At 61.2% G+C, this 21,336-nt stretch overlaps 1 protein-coding gene across 6 annotated transcripts in view; it reads left to right on the forward strand.

The window, feature by feature from the left end:
* The first annotated feature begins 1,433 nt into the window (after nt 1-1,433).
* The window catches only part of DLG4 (discs large MAGUK scaffold protein 4), a 31,551-nt gene continuing 11,648 nt past the window's right edge, over nt 1,434-21,336 (forward strand). Inside the window, exons 1-6 of one of the 6 annotated variants that reach the window (XM_029055314.2) lie at nt 1,434-1,453; nt 15,080-15,244; nt 19,749-19,802; nt 19,967-20,017; nt 20,206-20,330; nt 20,598-20,767. In XM_029055314.2, coding sequence (XP_028911147.1) covers nt 19,988-20,017; nt 20,206-20,330; nt 20,598-20,767 — 325 coding nt within the window. In that variant the 5' untranslated portion in view covers nt 1,434-1,453; nt 15,080-15,244; nt 19,749-19,802; nt 19,967-19,987. Of the gene's footprint in view, nt 1,454-2,962; nt 3,065-15,079; nt 15,245-18,560; nt 18,609-19,280; nt 19,557-19,748; nt 19,803-19,952; nt 20,018-20,205; nt 20,331-20,597; nt 20,768-21,336 lie in introns of those variants that run through there. The other 5 variants (XM_029055316.1, XM_029055317.1, XM_029055319.2 and 2 more) reach the window with 5 other exon arrangements.

A 21,336-nucleotide genomic window follows, 5' to 3' on the forward strand; every position in this document is an offset into this window, starting at 1 on the left:
AACGTATTTATTGAGCTCTTACTACGTGCAGAGCACTACATTAAGTGCTTGGGAGAGTACGATATCCTGCCTCAGCCAGGTACTGTGGATTTCACGGGGGCCGCTGAGGAACTCTACCTCCATCTCGTCTCTCTTGCCACCAACCTCTCGCCCACATCCTGCCTCTGGCCTGGAATGCCCTTGATCAATCGCATTTATTGAGTGCTTCCTGTGTACAGAGCAATTAGCTCTTGGGAGAATACAATATAACGCACTCCCTGCCCACAACAAGCTTACAGTCTAGAGAGGGCGACAGACTTTCATATGAATAAATTAATTACTGCCCTCCCTCTTCCTATCCGACTATCACTCTCCTTACCTTCAAAGCCTTGTTAAAAGTGTGTCTCTTCCAAGAGGCCTTCCCTGACTGAACCCTTATTTCATTTTCTTCCACTCCTTCTATGTCACCCTTGCATTTGGATTTGCTCCCTTTATTTACCCCGCTCCCTCAGCCCCACAGCTCTTATGTCCATATCGGTTATTTTCTTATTTATTTATAGCAATATCTGTCTCTCCCTCTAGACTGTAACCTCCTTGTGGGCAGGGAACGTGTCTATCAATTCAGTTGTATTATACTCTCTCAAGCACTTAGTCCAGTGCTCTGCACACAGTAAGTGCTCAGTAAATACAATAGATGGACTGATTGAAGGTGCTTGAGAACCCAGAGGTCTGTAGGCTTGGGCTGGGGGGAGGTGGGAAGGTGGGGGACAGGGACTCCTGGAAGTCATTCAGTCAATCGTATTTATTGAGTGCTTACTGTGTGGAGAGCACTGGACTAAGCACTTAGGAGAGTACACCAGGAGTACTTAGGAGAGTACAGTATATCAGTGTAACAGAAACATTCCCTGCCCACAATGAGCTTACAGTCCAGAGGGGGAGATAGAGATGAATAGAAATAAATACATGGCAGATGTGGACATAAGTGGTGTGGGGCTGGGAGGGGGGGATGAATAAAGGGAGCAAACCAGGGCGATGCAGAAGGAGGTGGGAGAAGAGGAAAGGAGGGCTTAGGCAGGGAAGGTCTCTTGAAGGAGATGGGCCTTCAGTGAGGCCTTGAAGGTGGGGAGAGTCATTGTCAGGCAGTTAGTCATTCATATTTACTGAGGGCTTTCTGTGTGCAGAGCACTGTACTAAGTGCTTGGCAGAGTACAATAAAACAATAAACAGACACATCCCCTGCCCACAACAGCCTTACAGTCTAGAGGGGGAGACAGGCATTAAAAGAAATAATTGTCGGTCGGGTATGAAGAGGAAGCGTTTTCCAGGTCAGAGGCAGGATGTGGGCAAGAGGTGGAGGGACGTGGGAGGGAAACAGAGAGGGTGACAGGTGGGCATTTACTTATTTCCAGATATCCAGGAGTATTATGAAGCTGCACTTTCAGATGGTCCACCAACCCCTCCAACTGGGAAACAGGTAGAATTTGGGGTTGAAGCAGTGTGGCCGAATAATGATAAAACTTGTGATACTTCTTAAGCGTTTACTGTGTGCCGAATGCTGTTCCGAGCCCCCGGGGGGTTACGAGCAAATGGGGTTGGATACTGTCCCTGTCCCACATTGGGCTCCCAGTCTAGTGGAGAGAGTCCGGGCCCGGGAGTCAGGAGGACTAGGGTTCTAATCCCGGCTCTGCCACTTGTCTGCTGTGGTACGTTGGGCAAGTCACTTCATTTCACTGGGCCTCTTCCCACTGCAAAATGGGGATTCAATCCCAGCTCCTCCTTCAACTAAGGCTGCGGGACCAGATGATCTTGTATCACTTAGTACAGTGCTCGGCATGCGGTAAGCACTTAATGAGTACCAGAATTATTATTATTAATTATCATTATGGGGGGTGGGGGGTGTCCAGGCCTGGATTCCTCTCCCCCTCTCACCAGGGACACTGGTAACTGGGGCTGGGCTGGAGGTTGCGGAGGAGGGGGCTGAGGACCCCCGAGGTCTGATGGGGACTTGGCGGGACGGTCAGAAAGCCTTTCTTTGGTCTGTCCCTGCCTCAGTTTCCTCCTCCGACCTACCGTCCCCTCCCCTCACCCGCCCTCCATCCCTCCCTCTCCTTGCATGATTGTGACCTGGTTCTTCAGCCCCGGCAGGGATGGGGCTGAGACTTAATCACACTTCCTATTGCTCTCCTCCGGGACCCAGGTGTCCTGCCCTCCCAAGGCCTGGGAGAACCCTCCTCAGAGCAACCCCCTCCAAGATGTCTAGCACCCCCTTCTTCCTCTCCCCCCTTAGCTGCGGTGGTGATGCTGTTGGGGGGCGGGGGGGGGCACGGTGTATCTCTCCATCAATCTCCGTCTCGGTCCGTTTCTCGGTTGCTGTCTCCCTGGTGGTCTCCGGCTCCGCCCGGGTGGGGGTCTCTGTCTCTCGGGGTGTGAGGACCGACCCCTCTGGCCTGCGCCCGAGTCCGTCGCTGGGGACCGGCTCCCTGGCTCACTCCCCCTCCCCCGGTAGGGAAGGAGTTAAGCCCACCCCCCATCTCTCTCTCCTCCCTCCCTCCCCCCTCCCTTCTCTTCTTTCTCTCCCTCCTCCTCTCCTCCTCCTCCCCTCCCCTCCTCCCCCTCCCCTCTTTTCCCATCCCTCCGTCTCTGCCTCTCGCTCTCTCGGCCGCCGCCGCTCCCTCGGCCGCCTCCGACCCCCTCCCCAATTCCCCTCGGCTGGTCGGGGCAACCCCCTCCCCACCCCCCTTCCCGCCCCCTCCCCCCTCCCCACCTCCCCCTCCTCCTCTACCTCGCCCCCCCCCATCCATCTCATGCCCCAGCCCCCCGTCCCCGGGGCTCGGCCCCGCCGGCGCCCCCCGCCCTCCTGAGACCCCCGACCCCCCCCAGACACCTTCCCGTCCTCCCCCCCGACCCCCGGTCTCCACCCCCGCCCCCTCACCGCTCCCTCGCCCTCCCCCCGCCCCGGCCCCCCTCCAGAAGTGGGGTGCGGAGGGGGGGAGGGGGGGAGAGACCCCGATGAAGCCGGCCCCCCCCATCCGCCGCCGCGCCGCCCCCCCGCACGATGGACTGTCTCTGTATCGTGACCACGAAGGTAGGGGGGCGAGCTGGGGGGAGAGGGGGGAGGACGTTTTGGGGGAGGGGGACCCAGAGCTGGGGGCGTCTACTGGGGACTGGGGGAGTCGGGTGCGGTTTCGGAGGCCCCCCCGCCTCTGATTTTGAGGTTCAGAGCCGGTTTGGAGGGACCGTGGTAGCAGGCCTTCTTTGAGACCCCCTTTCAGTGCCTTGCGGGGGGGGGGCAGACGCGGTCCTCGGGGCGCCATGGACATTTCGGGGGCCACACCGGGTTTGGGGTGCAGGCCGGTGTGGGCCTGCGGCTGGGGAGGCCCGGGGGGACCGGACGTGGATTTGAGGGGTTCAGAGCTAGTGTGGCAGATGGTGGCTCTGGAGAGGGGGGCTGCCGGTTTCGGGGGGGGGCATCCAGCTGGTTCTGCTTAGGCCTGTTGCCTCCTGAGGGCCCGGTTCCATTTTGGAGGCACACGGTTATTTTGGGGGGGATTCACCCAGAGACCGGCGGAGGGGGGGGAAGGGAGAGAGGCAGAGGCGATGTGGGTGTGAAGATTAGAGGGGGAACCTTTGGGGGGGAAGGAGAGGGTCAGCCGGCCTTGGGGGGGGCGAGGAAGTGGGAGGGGGTTGGCGGAAGCCGGAAAGGGTAGGTGGAAGGGGTGGGTGGGTGGCTGAGAGAGGGTCCCCCTCCTCAGAGCCCCCCCTCCCCGTTCCCCTGCCTCCTACCGCCCCCGCTGCCCCTGCCCCAGGCGGAGGGAGGGGTGGATGGATGGATGGATGGATGGATGAACGGATAGACGGACGGATGGATCTATGGTGGGATGGATGGATGGATGGATGGATGGATGGATGGATGGATGGATGGATGGATGGATGGATGGATGGGAGAACTCCAGATGCAAGATGGAACTCCCGGTTCTTTCTCACCCCGGGCCTGCCCTCCCACCTTGCCCAGTGAATTTCAGGGGTCTGCCTGGTCTGGAGGGGGGGGGGGGTTTCCCCCAGACCGGAGAGGGAGGGCTCTGGGTCAGCATTCGGGATCTAGGATGGAGGGGAGGAGAAGAGGATGTGGCCAGGTGGTGGGTGGCGGAGGAGGAGATGGGGACGGCGAGGGTTGGTGGAAGGGAAGTCGGGGTCAAGGCTGGGGGGCAGAAGACCGGCCTAAGCCTCTGGCATAGGGCACATGGGCTCTGGGTCCCCAAAAAGGAACGGGGTCAGTAGGGTGGGAGCAGGACCCAGAATTCTGGGAGTGGGAGGGAGGGCGCCTGGGTCCCCAGTGGACCGGGTAGGGGGGTGGGAAACAGGGCACCTGGGTGAAGAAAGTGGGGGGGGGGCTGGGCTAGCAGCTGGGGAGGGGGGTGACGGCTCTGGGGAATGGGACAGGAAGTGGGGGGCTGAGGGAGGCGGGGTCAGAGTGAGTCACAGGATGAGGTGGGGAAGGGGTTATATTTAGTGGGAGCTGGGGTGAGGGGGTGCAGCAAGGCTAGGCCGTGCAAATTCCATGACACAGACCGACATGCGTACATGTGTGGTGTGGTCGTGTGTGTGTGTATGTGTGAATGTGGCTTTGGATTCCCATTTGATGGTTTCCGTTCTTGAGGCTCAGAACCCCATTTTTCCCTCAGGCCCTGCCTCTGCCTCTGTGTGTGTGTCTCTTAATCTCCATCTCTTTCTGTTTCTCTCTGTGTGTCTCTGGGCCCCATCTCTGTTTCCCCCGTCCAGACTCCGCGGCCCCTCAGTGACCCCCAGCAGAGTCTTCAGGGCGGCCCGTGGCCTGTTTAGGAGAGAGAGGAAGGGGCTGGGGATGGAGAGGGGGCCGAACTGCAGGGCTGGGGGTGGCCCAAGGCCTGAGGAGGAAGGTGGAGGAGGCAATCCAAGATGCAGACCTATATCTTATATGGTTGTATTGGACACCCCCAAGCGCTTAGTACAGTCCTCTGCATACAGTAGCACTCAATAAATACCACTGACTGACTGACATCTGCAACCGATCACACATGAAGCCATCAGGCTAGCCCCACCACAGCCCCCAATCGATCAGTCAATCAATCGCTGGTATGTATTGAGCGCTTAGTATGTGTAGAGCACTGTACTAAGCACTTGGGAGAGTACAATGCAACAGAATTAGACATATTCACTGCCCGTAATGAGCTTACGGTCTAGAAGGGAAGACAGACCTGCGGAGGAGTCCACCAGGTGTGCCGGAGACAGTGGGCAAGGCTCCTGGCAAGGCTGTGGATGGCAGGCCCATTTCCATGAACATGGCCATGCTCTGCCCAGCTCCCCGGACTCAGTTTCCCCCCTGACTCTGCTCAGAGCAACCCAGCCTCAGCAGAGAGAAGTGGTGGCCGGGGGGAGGGTTTGTGTGTGTGTGTGTGTGTGTGTGTGTAGAAGCAGGGAGGACCGGCAGGGACCTGAGGAGATATTCATTAATTCGATCATATTTATTGAGCATTTACTGTGAGCAAAGAGCACTGTACTAAGTGCTTGGGAGAGTACAGTATAACAATACACGGGCACATTCCCTGCCCACAAGGAGCTTACAATCTAGAGATCCGAGTACTGATTTGCCAAATCACCTGTGATTACTCAGCGTGGCTCAGTGGAAAGAGCACGGGCTTTGGAGTCAGGGCTCATGAGTTCGAATCCCAGCTCTGCCACTTGTCGGCTGTGTGACTGTGGGCAAGTCACTTCACTTCTCTGTGCCTCAGTTCCCTCATCTGTAAAATGGGGATTAAGACTGTGAGCCCCACGTGGGACAACCTGATTCCCCTATGTCTACCCCAGCGCTTAGAACAGTGCTCGGCACATAGTAAGCGCTTAACAAATACCAACATTATTATTATTATTACTCAATCCCCAGTTCCCCTTGGCTGGTTGGGGCAACCCCCCACCTTCCCACTCAATCAATCAGTCATATTTATTAAGCGCTTACTGGGTGTAGAGCACTGTACTAAGCGCTTAGGAGAGTCCAGTACAGCAGAGATGGTGGACACACTTCTGGCCCACAACGAGCTTACAGTCTAGAGGAACACACACACATGCAAACCCACGCACACACCCCCCCCTTCTCTCTCTGCTGAGGTTGCAGCAACCAAGGACCCCTCGGTTCTGAGCCCAAAGAGTCAAGGGGGAGACTGAGTCTCGGGAGCTGAGCTGGGATCGAGAGGTAGGGGAAAAGTTAATTGCTGGGGAGGACCCTTGGATCAGGGGATTCCTCAATAGAGGAGGGGGGCTGAGAGAAGGAAAGGCCTTGAGCCTGGCAGTCCTCCCTATAGAGTAAGCGCTCAATAAATGCAGTTGATTGATTGATTGATTGGGAGGTGGGAATAGGAGCTGAGGCAGCCGGAAGATTGAGGGCGAGGGGAGAAGGGGGGCTAGGCTCTCCCCACCTCTCATCCCTCCCCCAGCTCTTGGGGGGAGGGGAGCAGTGACCTTTTTTTGTTCCCGGGAGATCCCGGGACCCCCCGGGAGGCTGGTGGGAATTGTAGTCGATTTCCCTTGGGTCAGCTGCAAAGCCAGTCAGTCGTGTTTATTGAGTGCTTACTGTGTGCAGAGCACTGTACTAAGCGCTTGGGAGCTGCGAAGGCAGGACAGTGCTGGGGAGGAGGTGGGAGGGGAAGAGGGCATCTCTGCTCCCTCTGTGGGACCACGGAGTGTGGAAGGAGAGGGATGCCGCCTCCTGTCCTCAGCCCTAGGCTCCCCTAGAGTGACTCCAGCCTCCAGCTCCTTTCTCACCACCACCCACTCTCCCCGGCGCTATCTCTCTCTCTCTCCTCTCTCTCTCTCTCTCTCTTTTTCCATGGCCGCTTCTATTTTTCTCTTCCTCCCTGTGCCCTCTGCTTTTGTGTTTCTGCATCTCGCATTTGGGACTTGCCGTCTCTGTGGGCCTCGTCCCATGTCTATACATCTTGGCATCCGAGTCCCGCAATGTCTCTGTGGCTCTTTCCGCGTCTCGGGGGTCTCTTGATCTCTCGCTCTGGTCTCTGTCTCTGCCTGTGGGTGTCGATGTCTTTGCATCTCAGTCTCCCTGTGATCTCGGGTCTCTGACTCTTCAGAGCTGTTTCTCTCGGGGTCTGTCTCGGTCTCTGACTCTTTTTGTGTCTCTGTGCCTCCATGTCTCTGCCTGGGTCCCCATTTCTCTCAGTCTCTGCCTCACTCTGCGTGTCTGCATATCTCGGCCTGGGTCCCCATTTCTCTTTCTGGGTCCTCATGTCTGTCCCCGAGTGCCGCCATATCTCTGGGTCCCCAAGGCTCTCCGTCCCTGCGTCTCTCTGGGTGCCTTCATATCCCTGCCAGGGCCTCCCTTTCTCTCTCAGGGTCTCCATTTCTCTCTTAGCCTTTAGAGCTGTTTCTCCCAGGGTCTGTCCCTGTCTGTCTCTGCCTCACCCTGTGTGTCTCCATGGCTCTGCCCGGGTCCCCATTTCTCTTTCTGAGTCCTCCCCGTCTCTCTATCTCTGCCCCGCTCCGACTGCCTCCATATCATCTCTGCCTGGGTCCCCGTGTCTCTCAGTCTCCCTCACCGCCCCCGCCCCCCACCCCATCCACACTCAGGGCCTCTCAGTCTCGCCCCGCGCTCCCTCCGTTGCCATGGCAACCGGCGACGACTCAGGCTGCGTGGTGAAGCCCGGGGGCGGGGCCGGTGAGGTGGTGACGGGGGGGGGGGGGGGGGGGGGGTGACGGAGCGCGGGGCCCGGGGGGGGGGGGGGGGGGCGGAGGGAACCGGCAGGAACGCCGGCGGGAAAGGGGTTAACCCTGCCCCGGTCGTCCTCATAGGGCGACGCCAGCACGCTGGGGGCGGGGCCTGGCCGGCCGGCGGGAGGCGCTCATTGGCCGAGGCGCCGTGGCGAAGGGCAACGGGGGCAGTGGGCGGGGCCTCCGGGGGAGGTGGGCGGGGCCGGACTCGGGAACGAGGCGGGGCCAGCGCGCGTGCGCGCGCCCTCCGGGGCTCGTGCCGCCACTAGGAGGGGCCCGAGGGCTGGGGGGCGGGGCCCCGAAGGGGGAGGGGGGCGGGACCGGTCTGGGGGGGCGCCGTGGCGCTCGGACGCCGCGGGGAGGGAATTGGGGGAGGCCAGGGGTCGGGGGAACGGGAGGCCGGGGGCGGGAGGCCGGCTACGGGGCGGGACGCCTGGGTCCCCTAAAATGGAGGGTCCGTCCTAGTCCCCGGCAGCCCCCGTGTCCATGGGAGACGGTTGCCCTGGCAACTCCAAAGGCCGTGAAGGCTGCGTTGCTAGGTGACGGGCAAACTGAAAACGGAGGAGGGGGGGAAGAATTGGGTGTGCTGGCGCCCCCTGGTGGCGTCTCCAGGGATGCACCCCCCCCCCCCACACCCCCTCCAACACATCCCCAAGCGGGGGCCTCCTGAGCCATCTGGATATCAGGGAGCGTAGTATCAGGTTCCCCCCGGGGCTGCCCTGTTGCTTAGGATGCTCCTGGGACCGTTTCGTTGGGCCTTGGGAGATTATTTGGGGATCTCCCTTTAGGGGCATTTGGTCCAGAGGGCTGGGAGGACCTAAGCTGACCCGAGCAAGGGGTCAGGCGGGAGCCAGTGGGGCAGAGTTGGTGAGAGGGGGCTGGTTGGGGCGAGGTCCTTTGGAGATTTAAAATCTTGTATGGCTGAATCGCTCTGGTACGAACAACCCCTTAATACAGCCCTATCTAGCCATCCCCGATATTTACTGTTGCCTGGAAGTCCGAGAAGAATAATAGCTACCATTGCTTTTACTGTAATTATTATTCTTACAGTTATTGTTGTTGTAATATCTCCCATCTCCCTGGCATTAATGTCCCAGGACCCAACTGCCCCCGGGTTTAACTCCCCAATATCCCCACAGATTCCTAGATTATCTAGGCCCCCAGTATTAACTCTCCAACGTTCTCCAGGCCACAGTATTACTCCATAATATTCTCCAGCCTGCGGTATTAACTCCCGAATATCCTTAGATTCCCCGTGAATCTTCTAGTTCCTCAATATTACTTCCCCAAATCTTCCATGCTGCAGTATTAACTCCCCCATAATTTCCAGGTCCCCAGTATTAATCGATGAATCATATTTACTGAGTGCTTACTGTGTGCAGAGCACTGTACTAAGCGCAGCAAAACAGGAAAGTACAGCAAAACAATATAACAGACACAGTCCCTGCCTACAATGAGCTTACAGTCTAGAGAACCTTCCAGTATTAACTTCCTAGTACCCACCACGCCTCCCACATTTATTCCGCAGTCATCATCATCATCATCAATGGTATTTATTGAGTGCTTACTGTGTGCAGAGCACTGCACTAAGCGCTTGGTGGGAGTCAATACAACAGAGCTGGTAGAGGCGTTCCCTGCCCACGACGAGTTTACAATCTAGAGGGGGAGACAGACATTAGTATAAATAAATAATTTATAATATACAATTTATAGATATGTATAGGGCAAATATCAAATACCCAAAGTTCACAAATTCAAGTGCATAGACAGTGATACAGAGGGGAGAGCCTACCGGGGAAAAGACTGCTCAGTCGGGGAAGGCCTGTTGCAGGAGATGTGACAATAATAATACCAATGGTATTTGTTAAGTGCTTAGTATATGCTAGGCAATGTACTAAGCGCTGGGGTGGATACAAGCAAATCAAATTGGACACAGTCCCTGTCCCATTTGGGGCTCACAGTCTCAATCCCCATTTTACAGATGAAGTAACTGAGGCACAGAGAAGTAAAATGACTTGCCCAGGGTCACACACCTGACAAGTGGCAGAGTTAATACGACTTTGAAGCGGGGGGAGAGTGAAGATCTGGTATATGTAAAGAGGGAGGGAGTTCCAGGCTCCCCAGTGTCTCCAGCATTAACTCCCCAATGCCTCCAAGTCCCCAGGATTATAATGGTATTTGTTGGGCGCTTACTATGTGCCAGGCACTTTACTAAGCCCTGGGGTACTCACTCAGTAATGGGACTAAGGGGACTTACAGTCTCTAGCCCCCTTTTACAGATGAGGTAACCGAGGCACAGAGTGGTGTGGACCACAGATCGCCAACTAAGTGATTTGCTCAAGGTCACACAGCAGACAAGTAGCAGAGCCGGAATTAGAACCCAGGTCCTCTGTCTCCCAGGCCCGTGCTCTTCCCATTAGGCGACGGTGCTCCCATAAAGATCCTCAGTAGTAACTTCCTAGCACCCTCCATACCCTCAGTATTAACTCCCCAATGACTCCAGGCCCCAATATTAACTCCCCGATATCCTCCAGGTCCCCATAATTTACTCCCCATTATCTCCAGCCTCTCTGATGTTAACATCCTGCAGTACCCTGACTGAATCAGGGGCAGACCGGTTAAGCAAATGACCCCAAATTCCCTGCATCATCTCCTCTCTGCTCCCCTCAATCAATCACTGCTATTTATTGAGTGCCTACTGTGTGCAGAACACGGTGCTAAGTGCTCAGTACCCACATGCTGAGGTCTGCCACATGTGGAGCACCAGTAGCGATGCGCCAGCAGTGCTCCCCGACCCTAGCCATGCCCTTAAAACCAAACTCTCCCAGTAGCTGCCCCCCACTAACCCATCCAGCCCCCCAGTTTAGTGGACACGGGTTGCTTTCCTGGGACCGAACCTCAGGATTTTGACTTCTAGGCTGTAAGCTCGTTGTGGACAGGGAATGTGTCTGCTATATTGTTATACCGGACTCTTCCAAGAGCTTAGTACAGTGGTCTGCACCCAGGAAGCGTTCAATAAATATAATTGAATGAATAAATGAATGATCTTTAAGGGCCCGGGAGTTTGGGGTGCTCCAAGCAAGACAGGTCTTAGCCTTTGGCTGTTAAGCGCCTGGGCACACAATAAGCACTCAATAAATAGCACTGATTGATTGTGGGGAGCGGAGATGGAGTGATGCAAGGAATTTAGGGTCGTGTGCTTAACCGGACGGTCTCTGATTCGGTAAGCGTACTGCAGGCAGCTCAGGGAATGGAACTTGGGCCCCATCATTTGTGTTTGTGTGGGAGGGGGCATCCTGGAATGTAGGGGGACCTGGAGACTTGGCCTTGAAAGCTTGGGAAAAGTAGAGGGAATGAGGGTTGAACAACTGGAAATGACAGAGTCAGAGAGCCAGGGATCCCGAGGGGTGGGGGAAGGGAGGAGAAAGTCAAGAAGACTCAGCCTGGGCAGGTGGAATCTCATAGATTTGAGGGGCACCTTTAGATTGGAAGCGGGGGCTCCATGTCTTTGGCCAGTCATGAAGGACTCTGACGCAAACCTAGAGTTTAGGGGATGGTTACTAGTTGGGAAGGGACCACAAGGGGTGTGGGAACAGAGTTAAGGGTTAAGGGTTGTCCTTAACGTTGGGATTGAGGGGAGATGGGAGAAGAAGGGGGACCAGAGATTTCTTTAGGTAGTGTTACTCGGGGAGCAGTACATGAGCGGAGGACTTGGAATTTCGGGGTGCGGTGGGCAATGGGTTGTTTGTTTAGATTGGGGGGTAGGTGGCAGGTTTAAGGGGGGGCAGGTGGCAGATTTAAGGAGGCTTTGAATTTTGAGGAGAAGGGAGGGCTCCAAGGGGCGGATATAGGCACTGCCATTTGGGGAGGTGAGCTGATTTGAGGCGGGGGCCGCTGGGAAATGCAGGAGGAGATCAGAACCTGCCCTGGAAGCAGATGGGGTTGAAGGAGTTAGAGCAGTCGGTGTGGAATTGGGGGAGCTGGGGAGGGGGTGGCTCATGGGAGGGTGGGAGAGCGAGGCCCGGGGAGGGGTCCCCGAAACGATGAGGTGGGGAGGGGGCTGGAGAGGGGCCTGGGGTGGGGGGGGAAAGCAGGTGCCAGCCAGGATTTAGTGGGTCTGGCGTCTGAATTTGGAGACCCGTTTGCGGGGATGGAGGAGCAGGCCCGGATTCGGGTGGGGAGGTGGGGGGTCTGGAAGGAAAGATCGGTTTCAGGGAGATCTGGAGGGCAGGGCTGAATTATCTTGTGGGGGACGGGACCCGATGGATTTTGAGGGGGCTGGTGTGGGACCGGAGGCCAGAGGCTGCGCTTTGAGAAGACGCTCAGTAAATGCCCCCGAGAGAAGGGGTGAAGGGATGGGGTTCTGGAGGGGCGGATTGTGGGGGGGCGCTGGTTCTGATGGGTTTGGAGCTCCCGGGCCGAGCTGGATTGGGGCGGCGGGGTCGGGGCGGTATTCGAGGGGGGCCTGGGCGGGGGGAGGGGAGGCTTAGCGTGGTCGGGGGGCTTCGCTTTTTTCCTTGGGGGGGAAAGAGGGATAGAGGTTGGACTGGTTGGGGGGGGGTTTGAGGAAATCACTAGGAGTTTTTTGGGGGGGGTTGGGAGATTGGGGGAGCACGGGAGAGTATTGGGGGGCCACGGTCGTGGGAAATAGGGGGCTCCCCATGTCCCCCCCTCCCACCTCTCCCGCCCCCCCCATGACGCTCGCCCGCACTGCGCAGCCTCGGCTCCCCCCCCCGCCCCCCCTTCGGCCGCAGCCTCCTCTCGCCGCCGCCGCAGCCCCCGCCCCTCCCCCCCCAACCCCGGGGCCCCCCGATATAACGCTCACCCCTTTCCCGCTCCCTCCCCCTTCCTTCCCCACCCCCCCATGACGGCGGCGGCCCGGAGCAGATTCGCCTCCATGTGTCTCTGTGTGGTAGGTGCCACGACTCCGCCTCCCCCCGACCCCCCCAGACCCTCCCCCCCGACACCCCCCCCAGACCCCCCCCAGACTCCCCCCGCCTTTCCCGCCCCCCCCCCACCCCCGACCCAAAGCACCCAAACTGCGACTCTCTCCCTCCCTCTCCCCTCGCGGCTGGGGGGGTCTAGAGGACATCGGGGAGCCCCCTCCCCCCGAATGCATCCTCCTCCTCCTTCCCCTCCCCCGGGACAGATGGCGGGGAGGCCGCGTCTCCCCGGGGCTCCCCCCGCCTCTTGTTTTCCTCACCCCGAGCCCCCAGTAACTGGGGAGGTGGAGGAGGAGGAGGAGGGGGTCAGCAGGAAAGCCTAGGGGACTCCAGGCCACGGCTTCAGGGGTGGGGGATCCCCCGGAGAAAGCCTTTCTCCCCCTTTAGCCTCTCCTCCACTGCACCTCAACACTTTGGGGGCACACCCCCTCCTCCCCGAGAAACTTTCTGGGGAGTCCATACCCCGGGCTGGGGGTTAGGGGAGCCCCGGAATCCACGGAGGCCAAGGAGGGTGATGTCCTCGTTGCTTCACCCCCACCTTTCCTCTTTGGCACCCCCACATTTCTGGGGTGCAACACCCGGACCTGGCCTCCCACGAGGGGCCCCCGACCCGGACCGGGATACCAGGAGAGACTTTCTCTCCCCCCGCCCCTCTTTTCCATCCAGCCCCACAACTTTTGGGGGTGGCCTACGTCTGTTGCAAGGCTAAGGAAACTGCAGCCAATGTCAGGCCCGGGGGAGATTTGGGGGTGCGGGTCACAGGAACATGTGGGGTTCGTGGTCCGGGTCTCTCCCTTGCCCCCCCATCATGGGACCCTGGCATTTGCGGGGGGAGGAGGCTGCTATCCTAGATCCCCTGAGGGAGGGCTCAGCATCGCCGGGCCTGGAAGCTTCCCTATGGGTGAAGGCCTGGGCGAAGAGAGGGGATCCCCCCATCGCCCCTTTTTCCTCCCCGCGGCGGCCCCCATTTTGGGGGTTCGCACTTCACTCCAGCCCCTCGACATCAACAGCTGGTAGGTCTCTCGGTGGGGGGGAAGGGGTGGTGTGAAATTAAAGCTCCTCCCCCGGCTCCTCCCTCCTTCCCCAAACACCTTCTGCTCCGCACCCTCAAATTACTACGGGATCGTCGTCGGCCCCCCCCACCCCCCCGCCCATCCGCCTCTCTTTTTTAATCCCTTCGTCTCCCTGTCCCAGAGGGAAGTCCGGGGGGAGAGGATTTGGGATGAAGAAATGTTTTCGGTGGGGAGTGGCAAGGGGGGGTCCTGGGTTTTGGGGGGGGGCAAATGGGAGATGCAGGAGAACGTCCTGGAGACTCCGGGAGTGGGGTGGGGGGAGCGGGCGCGGGGCACGGAGTAGGGGGAGAGGAGCTGGGCGGGGGGGAGGGGGGAGATCCGGGGTACATGACCCTACACGACCCTGAAGGGGGGGTCGGGGAGGGGGGCCTGCAGGAGGGCCCGGGGGAGGGAAGGGTCCCGCCTCTGGATGGAGCTGCCCATCTGGAGCAGCCAGCGGGACCCCCAGCCCCCTCCCCGCGCGCCCCCCGGCCCTCTAATCTCCCCTTCTTCCTTCCTTCCTCCCCCCCGCCAGATAATCCTATTTTCCGTCGCCGTCTGGCCCCTGGACAGCGCTGGGGGGGGGTGGGGGTCGGGGGGGGGCGCCTAAGGAGCAGATGGGCTGAGGGGCGGACCCAGCCAGGGGTCGGGGAGCCCCGGCGGGCAGCGAGAGGCTCTCTCCGTGCCGGAGACCCCTCCCCATGCCGGCCCCCTTCCCGCCCCCAACCCCCACCAGGCCCCGGATCCCCAGCTCCCCGAGGTATCCGCGGACCCCAGCCCTCCTCTCCCCCCAACGAACTGGACCCCGGAGCCCCCCGCCCCGCCCCAGGTCAGCGCCCGCGGACATCCCCCCCCCCCCATCCAAGCCCCGCTCCTCGATTGGACCTAGGCGTCTCCGCCCCCCAGCCATCCCCCCCTCCGGGCCCCCAACCTCTCCCCAATCCTCTCCCGGAAATCCTCAGCTTAGCCATCCCGCGGCCGGACCGAGGCGGGGGGGAGGGAGGGAGGGGATGGGGAAAGGGACCAGTTTCCCGGGGCTCGCTCCGCAGGCCGCCGGACGCCTGGGTTCCTCGGGCCCCCGGCAGGGGAGGGGAGGGGAGGGGGCGAGGGGCGGAGGGCGAGCGGGGAGGGGATGGGGCCGCCGCCTCTGCTCTGCCAATGCCGGGCCTCGTGCTCCCGCAGCTCCCTCTCGCTGCGCTGCGGGTGCCAGGTAGCGGGGGGCTGAGAAATCTGGCGGGGCGGGGGGCGTCCCGGCAGGTCGGGGTTCGGGGGGGTGGGGATGGAGTCGGACTCCCGGGTCCCCTCCCCTCCGGCCCTGACCTGTCCCCGCCCCTCCCCACGCCCCCTCCCCAGAAATACCGCTACCAAGATGAAGACACGCCGCCTCTGGAGCACAGCCCCGCCCACCTCCCCAACCAGGTAAACGCCCCCGAGCTGGTCCACGTCTCCGAGAAGAACTTGTCTCACCTCGAGGCCGTCCACGGGGTGGTGGGCCACGCCCACGTCTCCCCCCTCAAGGTAGGAGGGCCCGGGCCCCGCCCCCCCCGCGACCCCCGCCCCCCGCCGGAGGACCCGCGGCCGCCTGCAGCGCCGCCCCCGCGGGCCGGTAGGGGGGAGACACAGGCACCCACCCCACCCCACCCCCCACCCCCAGACAGACAGAGACACCCCCCGAGACACCAGACCGACTGACCGCCGGGGGCTGCGGGAGTCGGCGATGGGCGGGGCGGGGGGAGGACTGAGGTGCAAGGTGTGTGTGCGAGGGGTACACGTTGGGGGTTCAGGGGCCGTTGGGGGGGGGCCCCCCGCCACCCCCAATAACGCCCCCCGCGGCTCCCTGTCCCGCCGGGCCGAGCCCCGGGGCCCGCGGCCAACTTTGCTCCCGGGCTTCTCCCGCTGACGTTTCCCTGGCCCCAGCGGCTCTCTCCGCGTCTCTCCCGATCCGTGTGTCTCTCCGTCTCTGCGTGTGGGCGTCTGTCTCTCCCCACTCCCCCTCCCTCCCGGACTCTCCTTCATTCATGCTTTCTCTCTCTCTCGCTCTCTCTGTCCCCCCACCATCCAGGCCCCGCCGTCCCTCCGCAGCTTCGGCTCTGGCTGCTGTCTCTGTCTCTGTCTCTGTCTCTCTCCCTCCCTCCCTCCCACGCACTCCTCCTCCTCCTCCTCCTCCTCCTCCTCCTCCTCCTCCTCCTCCTCCCCCCCCTCCCGCTTTCCCTCCCTCCCTCCCTCCTCCCCCCCATCCCCAGGCTTGCCGGCTCCCGGACTCTCAGCCGCCGCAGCGCCCATCTGCCCGGCCGCCGGCCGGCCGCCGCCCCCCGGATCCCGGCCCCTGGGGGGCTTCGGGGGCGGGGGGCTCGAAACCTGTCCGTCTCCCCGCCCCTCTCCTCTTCCCCGGCCTTTCCACCCTCTCCTCTTTTTCCCTTCCTCGGCTCCCTCCCCCTTCTCCCCGTCATTCCCTCCTTTTTCCTCCCCTTCCCCTCTCCTACCATCCCAGTCACCCCATTCCTCCTCCCGACCCCCACCGTTTCCCTTTTCTTTGCCCTCAACCCCTCCCCCGCCCTGGCCCTCAGCCCCCTCCCCTAGCTGACGGGCCCTTCCCCGTCTTCGCCCCCCACCCCCATACCCCAGCCCTCTCTCCCCCTCGGGTGGGGGGGTCGGTGGGGGGGAGAGGCTGGGGACCGGGTCAGGCCGCAGCTGGGGGGGAAGGGGTGTGCCCGGGGGTCCGGGCGGGCCAGGGAGGATGCTGGTGTCCGTGTGGTACGCCAAGAAGATGGGCAGAAGGTTCTTGAGCAACGTGCGACGGGCGCGGAGCCGGCGGCCGGTACCGGGGGCCGGGCGGGAGGGGGTGGGGAAGCGAGGCCTGAGAAAAAGTGAGGCCGGGGCCCGGGGGCGAGGGATGCCTCGGACCGGGTGCTGGGGGCCCGGGGAGAGGGCAGAAGGCTGGTCCTGGAAGCTACAGGGTCTAGGTGGGGGTTAAGGGCGGGGAGAAGCGAGTTCAGGGGCAGGGAGACCCAGACGGGAAGGCTGGAAGAGCCAGGAGATGGGACTGAGGAGAAAGACAGAGTGGGAAAACTGGTACCTGGAGCAGGATCGGGGGAGGGGGCCAGAAGAGAGGCGGTTATAGGGGTACTGGGGATCCAGAGAGGGAGCACTGGGAATTGCGGGGAGTGGGTTACCTGGGAGTGGGGGTTAGGAAGAGATAGAAGGTCAGAGTCAGGGGGTAGGGGTGGCCGGAAGAGCTCGGGAGCTTAGCAGGGAGATGAAGATGTTTAGGTTATAGATGGAGGATGGGGGGGACTGGAGGGAAGGCGATAGAAAGAGTAGCAGCATGGCCCAGTGGATAGAGCATGGGCCGGCGCATCAGAAGGATCTGGCTTCTAAGCCACTTATCTGCTGTGTGAGCCTGGGCCACACACTTCACTTCTCTGGGCCTCAGTTCCCTTAACTGTAAAGTGAAGATAAGACTGTCAGTCCCATGTGGGAAAGGGACCGTGTCCAACCTGATTAGCTCGGATCTACCCCAGCACTCAGTGCGGTGCCTGGCACATAGCGCTTAACAAATACGATTTTTAAAAAGTAGAAGAGGGAGCATTCATTCATTCACTCAATCATATTTACTGAGCACTTACTATGTGCACAGCACTGTACTAAGCATTTGGAATGTACAATTCGGCAACAGATAGAAAGAATCCCTGCCCAACTACGGGCTCACAGTCTATAGGGGAGAGACAGACAACAAAACGAAACAGAAACAAGTAGTCTGGCGTCAATATCATCAAGATAAATAGACTCATAGATATATATACACAGCAGAGGCCTGAACATGAGAGGTGGGCAGGGGACAAAGGCCAGAGGGACTGGGAGGATAAAGCGACCAGGAGGGAAAAGATGGAGAATGGGGAGGAAGAATTGGGAGCTCAGAGGGATGGGAAGGCAAGAGGAGGTGGGGATGAGTGGCCCAGTGCAACTCGGTGGATTTGGGGAGACACGTGGGGAACTGGGGAGAGAGCAGAGATTGGGGAAATGAGACTTGATGGAGACGGGGAGCTGGGGGAGAGAAGAAATGGGAGGGATTGGAGAGGCGGGAAAGGTTGGAGAGGTGAGATGATGAGAAAAGAGAGTTGGGGGCCGGGGGGGACCCGGCTGGGGCCGGGGGAGGAGGTAGGGAGTGGGATAGGGAGGCGAGGAGGGAAATTGTGGGACAGGCCGGGAGTTGGGTTTGGATTCGGGGAATGGAGGGGGTTCGTAGGTCAGGATTTAGGGGAGAGAAGGTCGGGGTTGGAAGTCTGGGGTTGAGATGGGACACCGTGGGGAATAGGAGATAAGGGTCAGGAGATGAGGGTGGGATCGGAAGATGGTTAGGGGTTCCGGGGAACAGGAGAGAGTTGCAGGATGTGGTGTCAGGAGAGGATGGGATCCTGAGGGAGGAAATTATGGGGGGCGGTTGGTGGGGGAGACAGGTAAAGGACCGAGGGGCTGGGGATTAGGGAATGAAGGCTGATGGAGGATATGCGGATTGAGGGGGCGGGGAAGCGGGGGGCTGCAGAGGGCGGGCGGTGGGGGGGGGGCCCAGGGGGAAGGACCTCGGGGAGAGGAGAAGGAGGAGGAGCGCTTCCGGTCCCTTCCGCCAACGGCTTCCCTCTATCCGTTGCCGGGGCGACCGTCGACCCGGCTTCCGTTCCCCGGCAACCGGGGGAGCCGTCGTCCCGGCCCAACGCAGGGAATCGGTGCCATGACAACCGAGCCCCGCCCCTCCGCCTCCCCTCCCCCGCCCCCAATTCCCGGGGCGTGACGTCACGGCCCCGGCCTCCTCCCCCCTTTATCCTTTTTTCTTTTTTTTCTTTTCTTTTTTTTTTTAGCGGGAGAGTAGGGGGCGCGCGCCACGGTAGGGGCTGGGGGCGGAAAGCGGGGCGGGAAAGAGGACCCGGATGCCGCTCCGTCCCCGTCCCCCTCCCGGAGTGGTGAGGCGGGGGGAGGGGGAGAGATGCGCTCCCGGGATGATTGACGGCGGCGGCGGTCCCCTCGCGTTAACCGCGGAGGGGGCGGGGCCTCGGGCCCGGGTGGGCGGGGCCGTGCGGGGTCCCCGCGTGGCCTCCTGGGAGACGAGGGTCTCCCCCCACCCCCCCCACCCCCCCATCCGCCGTTGCTGTGGCGACCGGGCCTCCCCTGGCGTGGCCCTGGTTACCGTTGCTAAGCAGCAAGGGCGACGGACGAGGGGGCGGGATGGAGGATCCGGGGTTGGGGGGCGGGGATTGGGAGGAAACCCGGACTCCTGGGACCCAGGAGGGGAGGGGACCCAGGGAGGAGGCGGAGGACCGGGGAGCGGGGTTCCCGGGTCCCCTCAGGGAACCGGGGTAGTGGGCTGGGGGGAGGTGGGGCTCGGGTGTGGGGAGGGGGAGAGGCAGGTGGGAGGGCGGAGGGGGGTCGGGGGATGGACACAGGGCCCCGTGTGTACTCAGCGCGTGTGAGGCGTGTAACACCCACCGCGTTACATCCGGTGATAAGGCCCCCTCCCTTTACAGTCCCTCCTCCTTTCCCCTCCCCCCCACCCCGTACACCATCTGCTCATCCCCTCTGTGTCTGGCTTTCTCCCTCTCTAGATTTCAAACACACACTGGGCTGTCCTTCTCGTACCCCGGCCCCCACCCCCACCGATCTCAATCGTCCTCCCTGGGCAAGGGGAGGCAGGATAGTAGCTCTCTCTCTCTCAGAAGCCCCCTCCTCGGGGAATTGGGCCTACTCTGCTTCCCCACCATTTGCCCCAAGATCCCATCGTCCCAAACTGACGGCTAATTAGGCCACCCGAGTCCCCGAGGGGATTGGAGGTTTGGGGGTGAGCGGGGGTGGGGGGGCGGGTGGCAGGGGAGAGCTGGGAGGGCAGGGGGAGGGGTCGGGAAGGGGGCAGGACACCTGGGTTGGAAGAGGAGGGGAGGGATTTGGGGACAGGAGAGGGGCAGAACCCTGAGGAGGGACAGGGCTGGCTCCCTCTGAGGCTCCAGCGGACTCCTCCTTCTCTCCTCCTCAGGCCAACTCTCCCCCCGTGATTGTCAACACGGACACCCTTGAAGCCCCGGGATATGTGAGTGACTGAAGGGGTGGGGGTCTCCCCATCGGGGTCTGCTAGGGGGAACTGACAGGGAGGGGGGCAGGGGTTTTCGGGTTTTGGGAGGGGAACTGCAGGCGGCGGCCCCACCCCCCTGGGGGTCTCACTGAGGGTCTCTGGTTTCGGTGGTGTGAGCGCAGGTGAATGGGACGGAGGGAGAGATGGAGTATGAAGAGATCACCCTGGAACGGGTGAGTGAGCGATCACTGTACCCTTATGCCCATCCCCACAGTTCCCTGCCCCCTTTCCCATTGGAGGGGGTGCCCTCCCGCCCGCCCCTCCCTTTCGTTGGGGGTCCCCATCCTCCGGTCCTGGGGCTCGGTCTGGGGCGGAAGGCCTAGAAGAGACGAGGTGTCCGACGACATTGTCCCCCCTCCAGGGGAATTCCGGCCTGGGCTTCAGCATCGCGGGGGGCACCGACAACCCCCACATCGGCGACGACCCCTCCATCTTCATCACCAAGATCATCCCCGGAGGGGCTGCGGCCCAGGACGGCCGGCTAAGGTGAGGGGCCCTGGGGGCCCGGGGCCTGGTTTGGGAAAGGCAGACGGGGATGGTCGGTGGGGAGCGGGCGACCAGCCGCTGCTGGTGGTGGGCACCCTTCTGAGCCCTTGGCGTTCTGCCCTTCAACCTGGGGGGGTGGCTCCACAAGGGCCATTTGAAAAAAGAGCTGAGGCCCGGTGCATGGGAAGCACGGGAAAGGGGCAGAGCCAAGAGGGCAGACCTGGGACTCTCCGGCTCCACCGATGTCCTTCCCCCCCGCCCCCCCAGGGTGAACGACAGCATCCTGTTCGTGAACGAGGTGGACGTGCGGGAGGTGACCCACTCGGCGGCGGTGGAGGCCCTGAAGGAGGCTGGCTCCATCGTCCGCCTCTACGTCATGCGCCGGAAACCACCGGCAGAGAAGCTTATGGAGATCAAGCTCATCAAGGGACCCAAAGGTAGCGGCCCCAGCCCTGTCGCTCCACTGGCCTCTCCCTAGGCCCTGCCCCTCCACCTGCCCTGCCTCTCTCTTGGCCGTGCCCCTCCGCTTGACACCTCCCCCCCTCCATTGGCACCCTTCCCTCCATCTACTTCTTTCTCTATCCTGCCCTCCTTTGGCCATGCCCTTCCATCACCCACCCCTCTCCATCGCCTCCGCCCCTCCATCGGCCCTCACCTCTCCCTCAGCCCTGACTCCCCCCTCCGGCCCCACCCTCTGCAGACGCAGGCCCTCACTCCTCCCTCCTCTGTCTCTGCCCTGCCGGCCCGGGCCTCTCCCCCGTGCCCGCCACCCCCAACCTGGTCGCATCAGCCTCTGTTCTACCCCTTGTTCCCTCTCCCCCACCCGTCCTCCCAGCGTGGTATAGTGGCTAGAGCATGGGCCTGGGCCTGGGAGTCAGAAGATCATGGGTCATGGGTCATAGGTTCTAATGATTCTAATCCCAGCTCTGCCACTTGTCTGCTGGGTGACATTGGATAAGTAGCTTCACTCCTCTTGGCTTCAGTTCCCTCATCTGTAAAATGGGGA

Source organism: Ornithorhynchus anatinus, chromosome X5, assembly GCF_004115215.2.
Source record: "Ornithorhynchus anatinus isolate Pmale09 chromosome X5, mOrnAna1.pri.v4, whole genome shotgun sequence".
NCBI lineage: Eukaryota > Metazoa > Chordata > Mammalia > Monotremata > Ornithorhynchidae > Ornithorhynchus > Ornithorhynchus anatinus.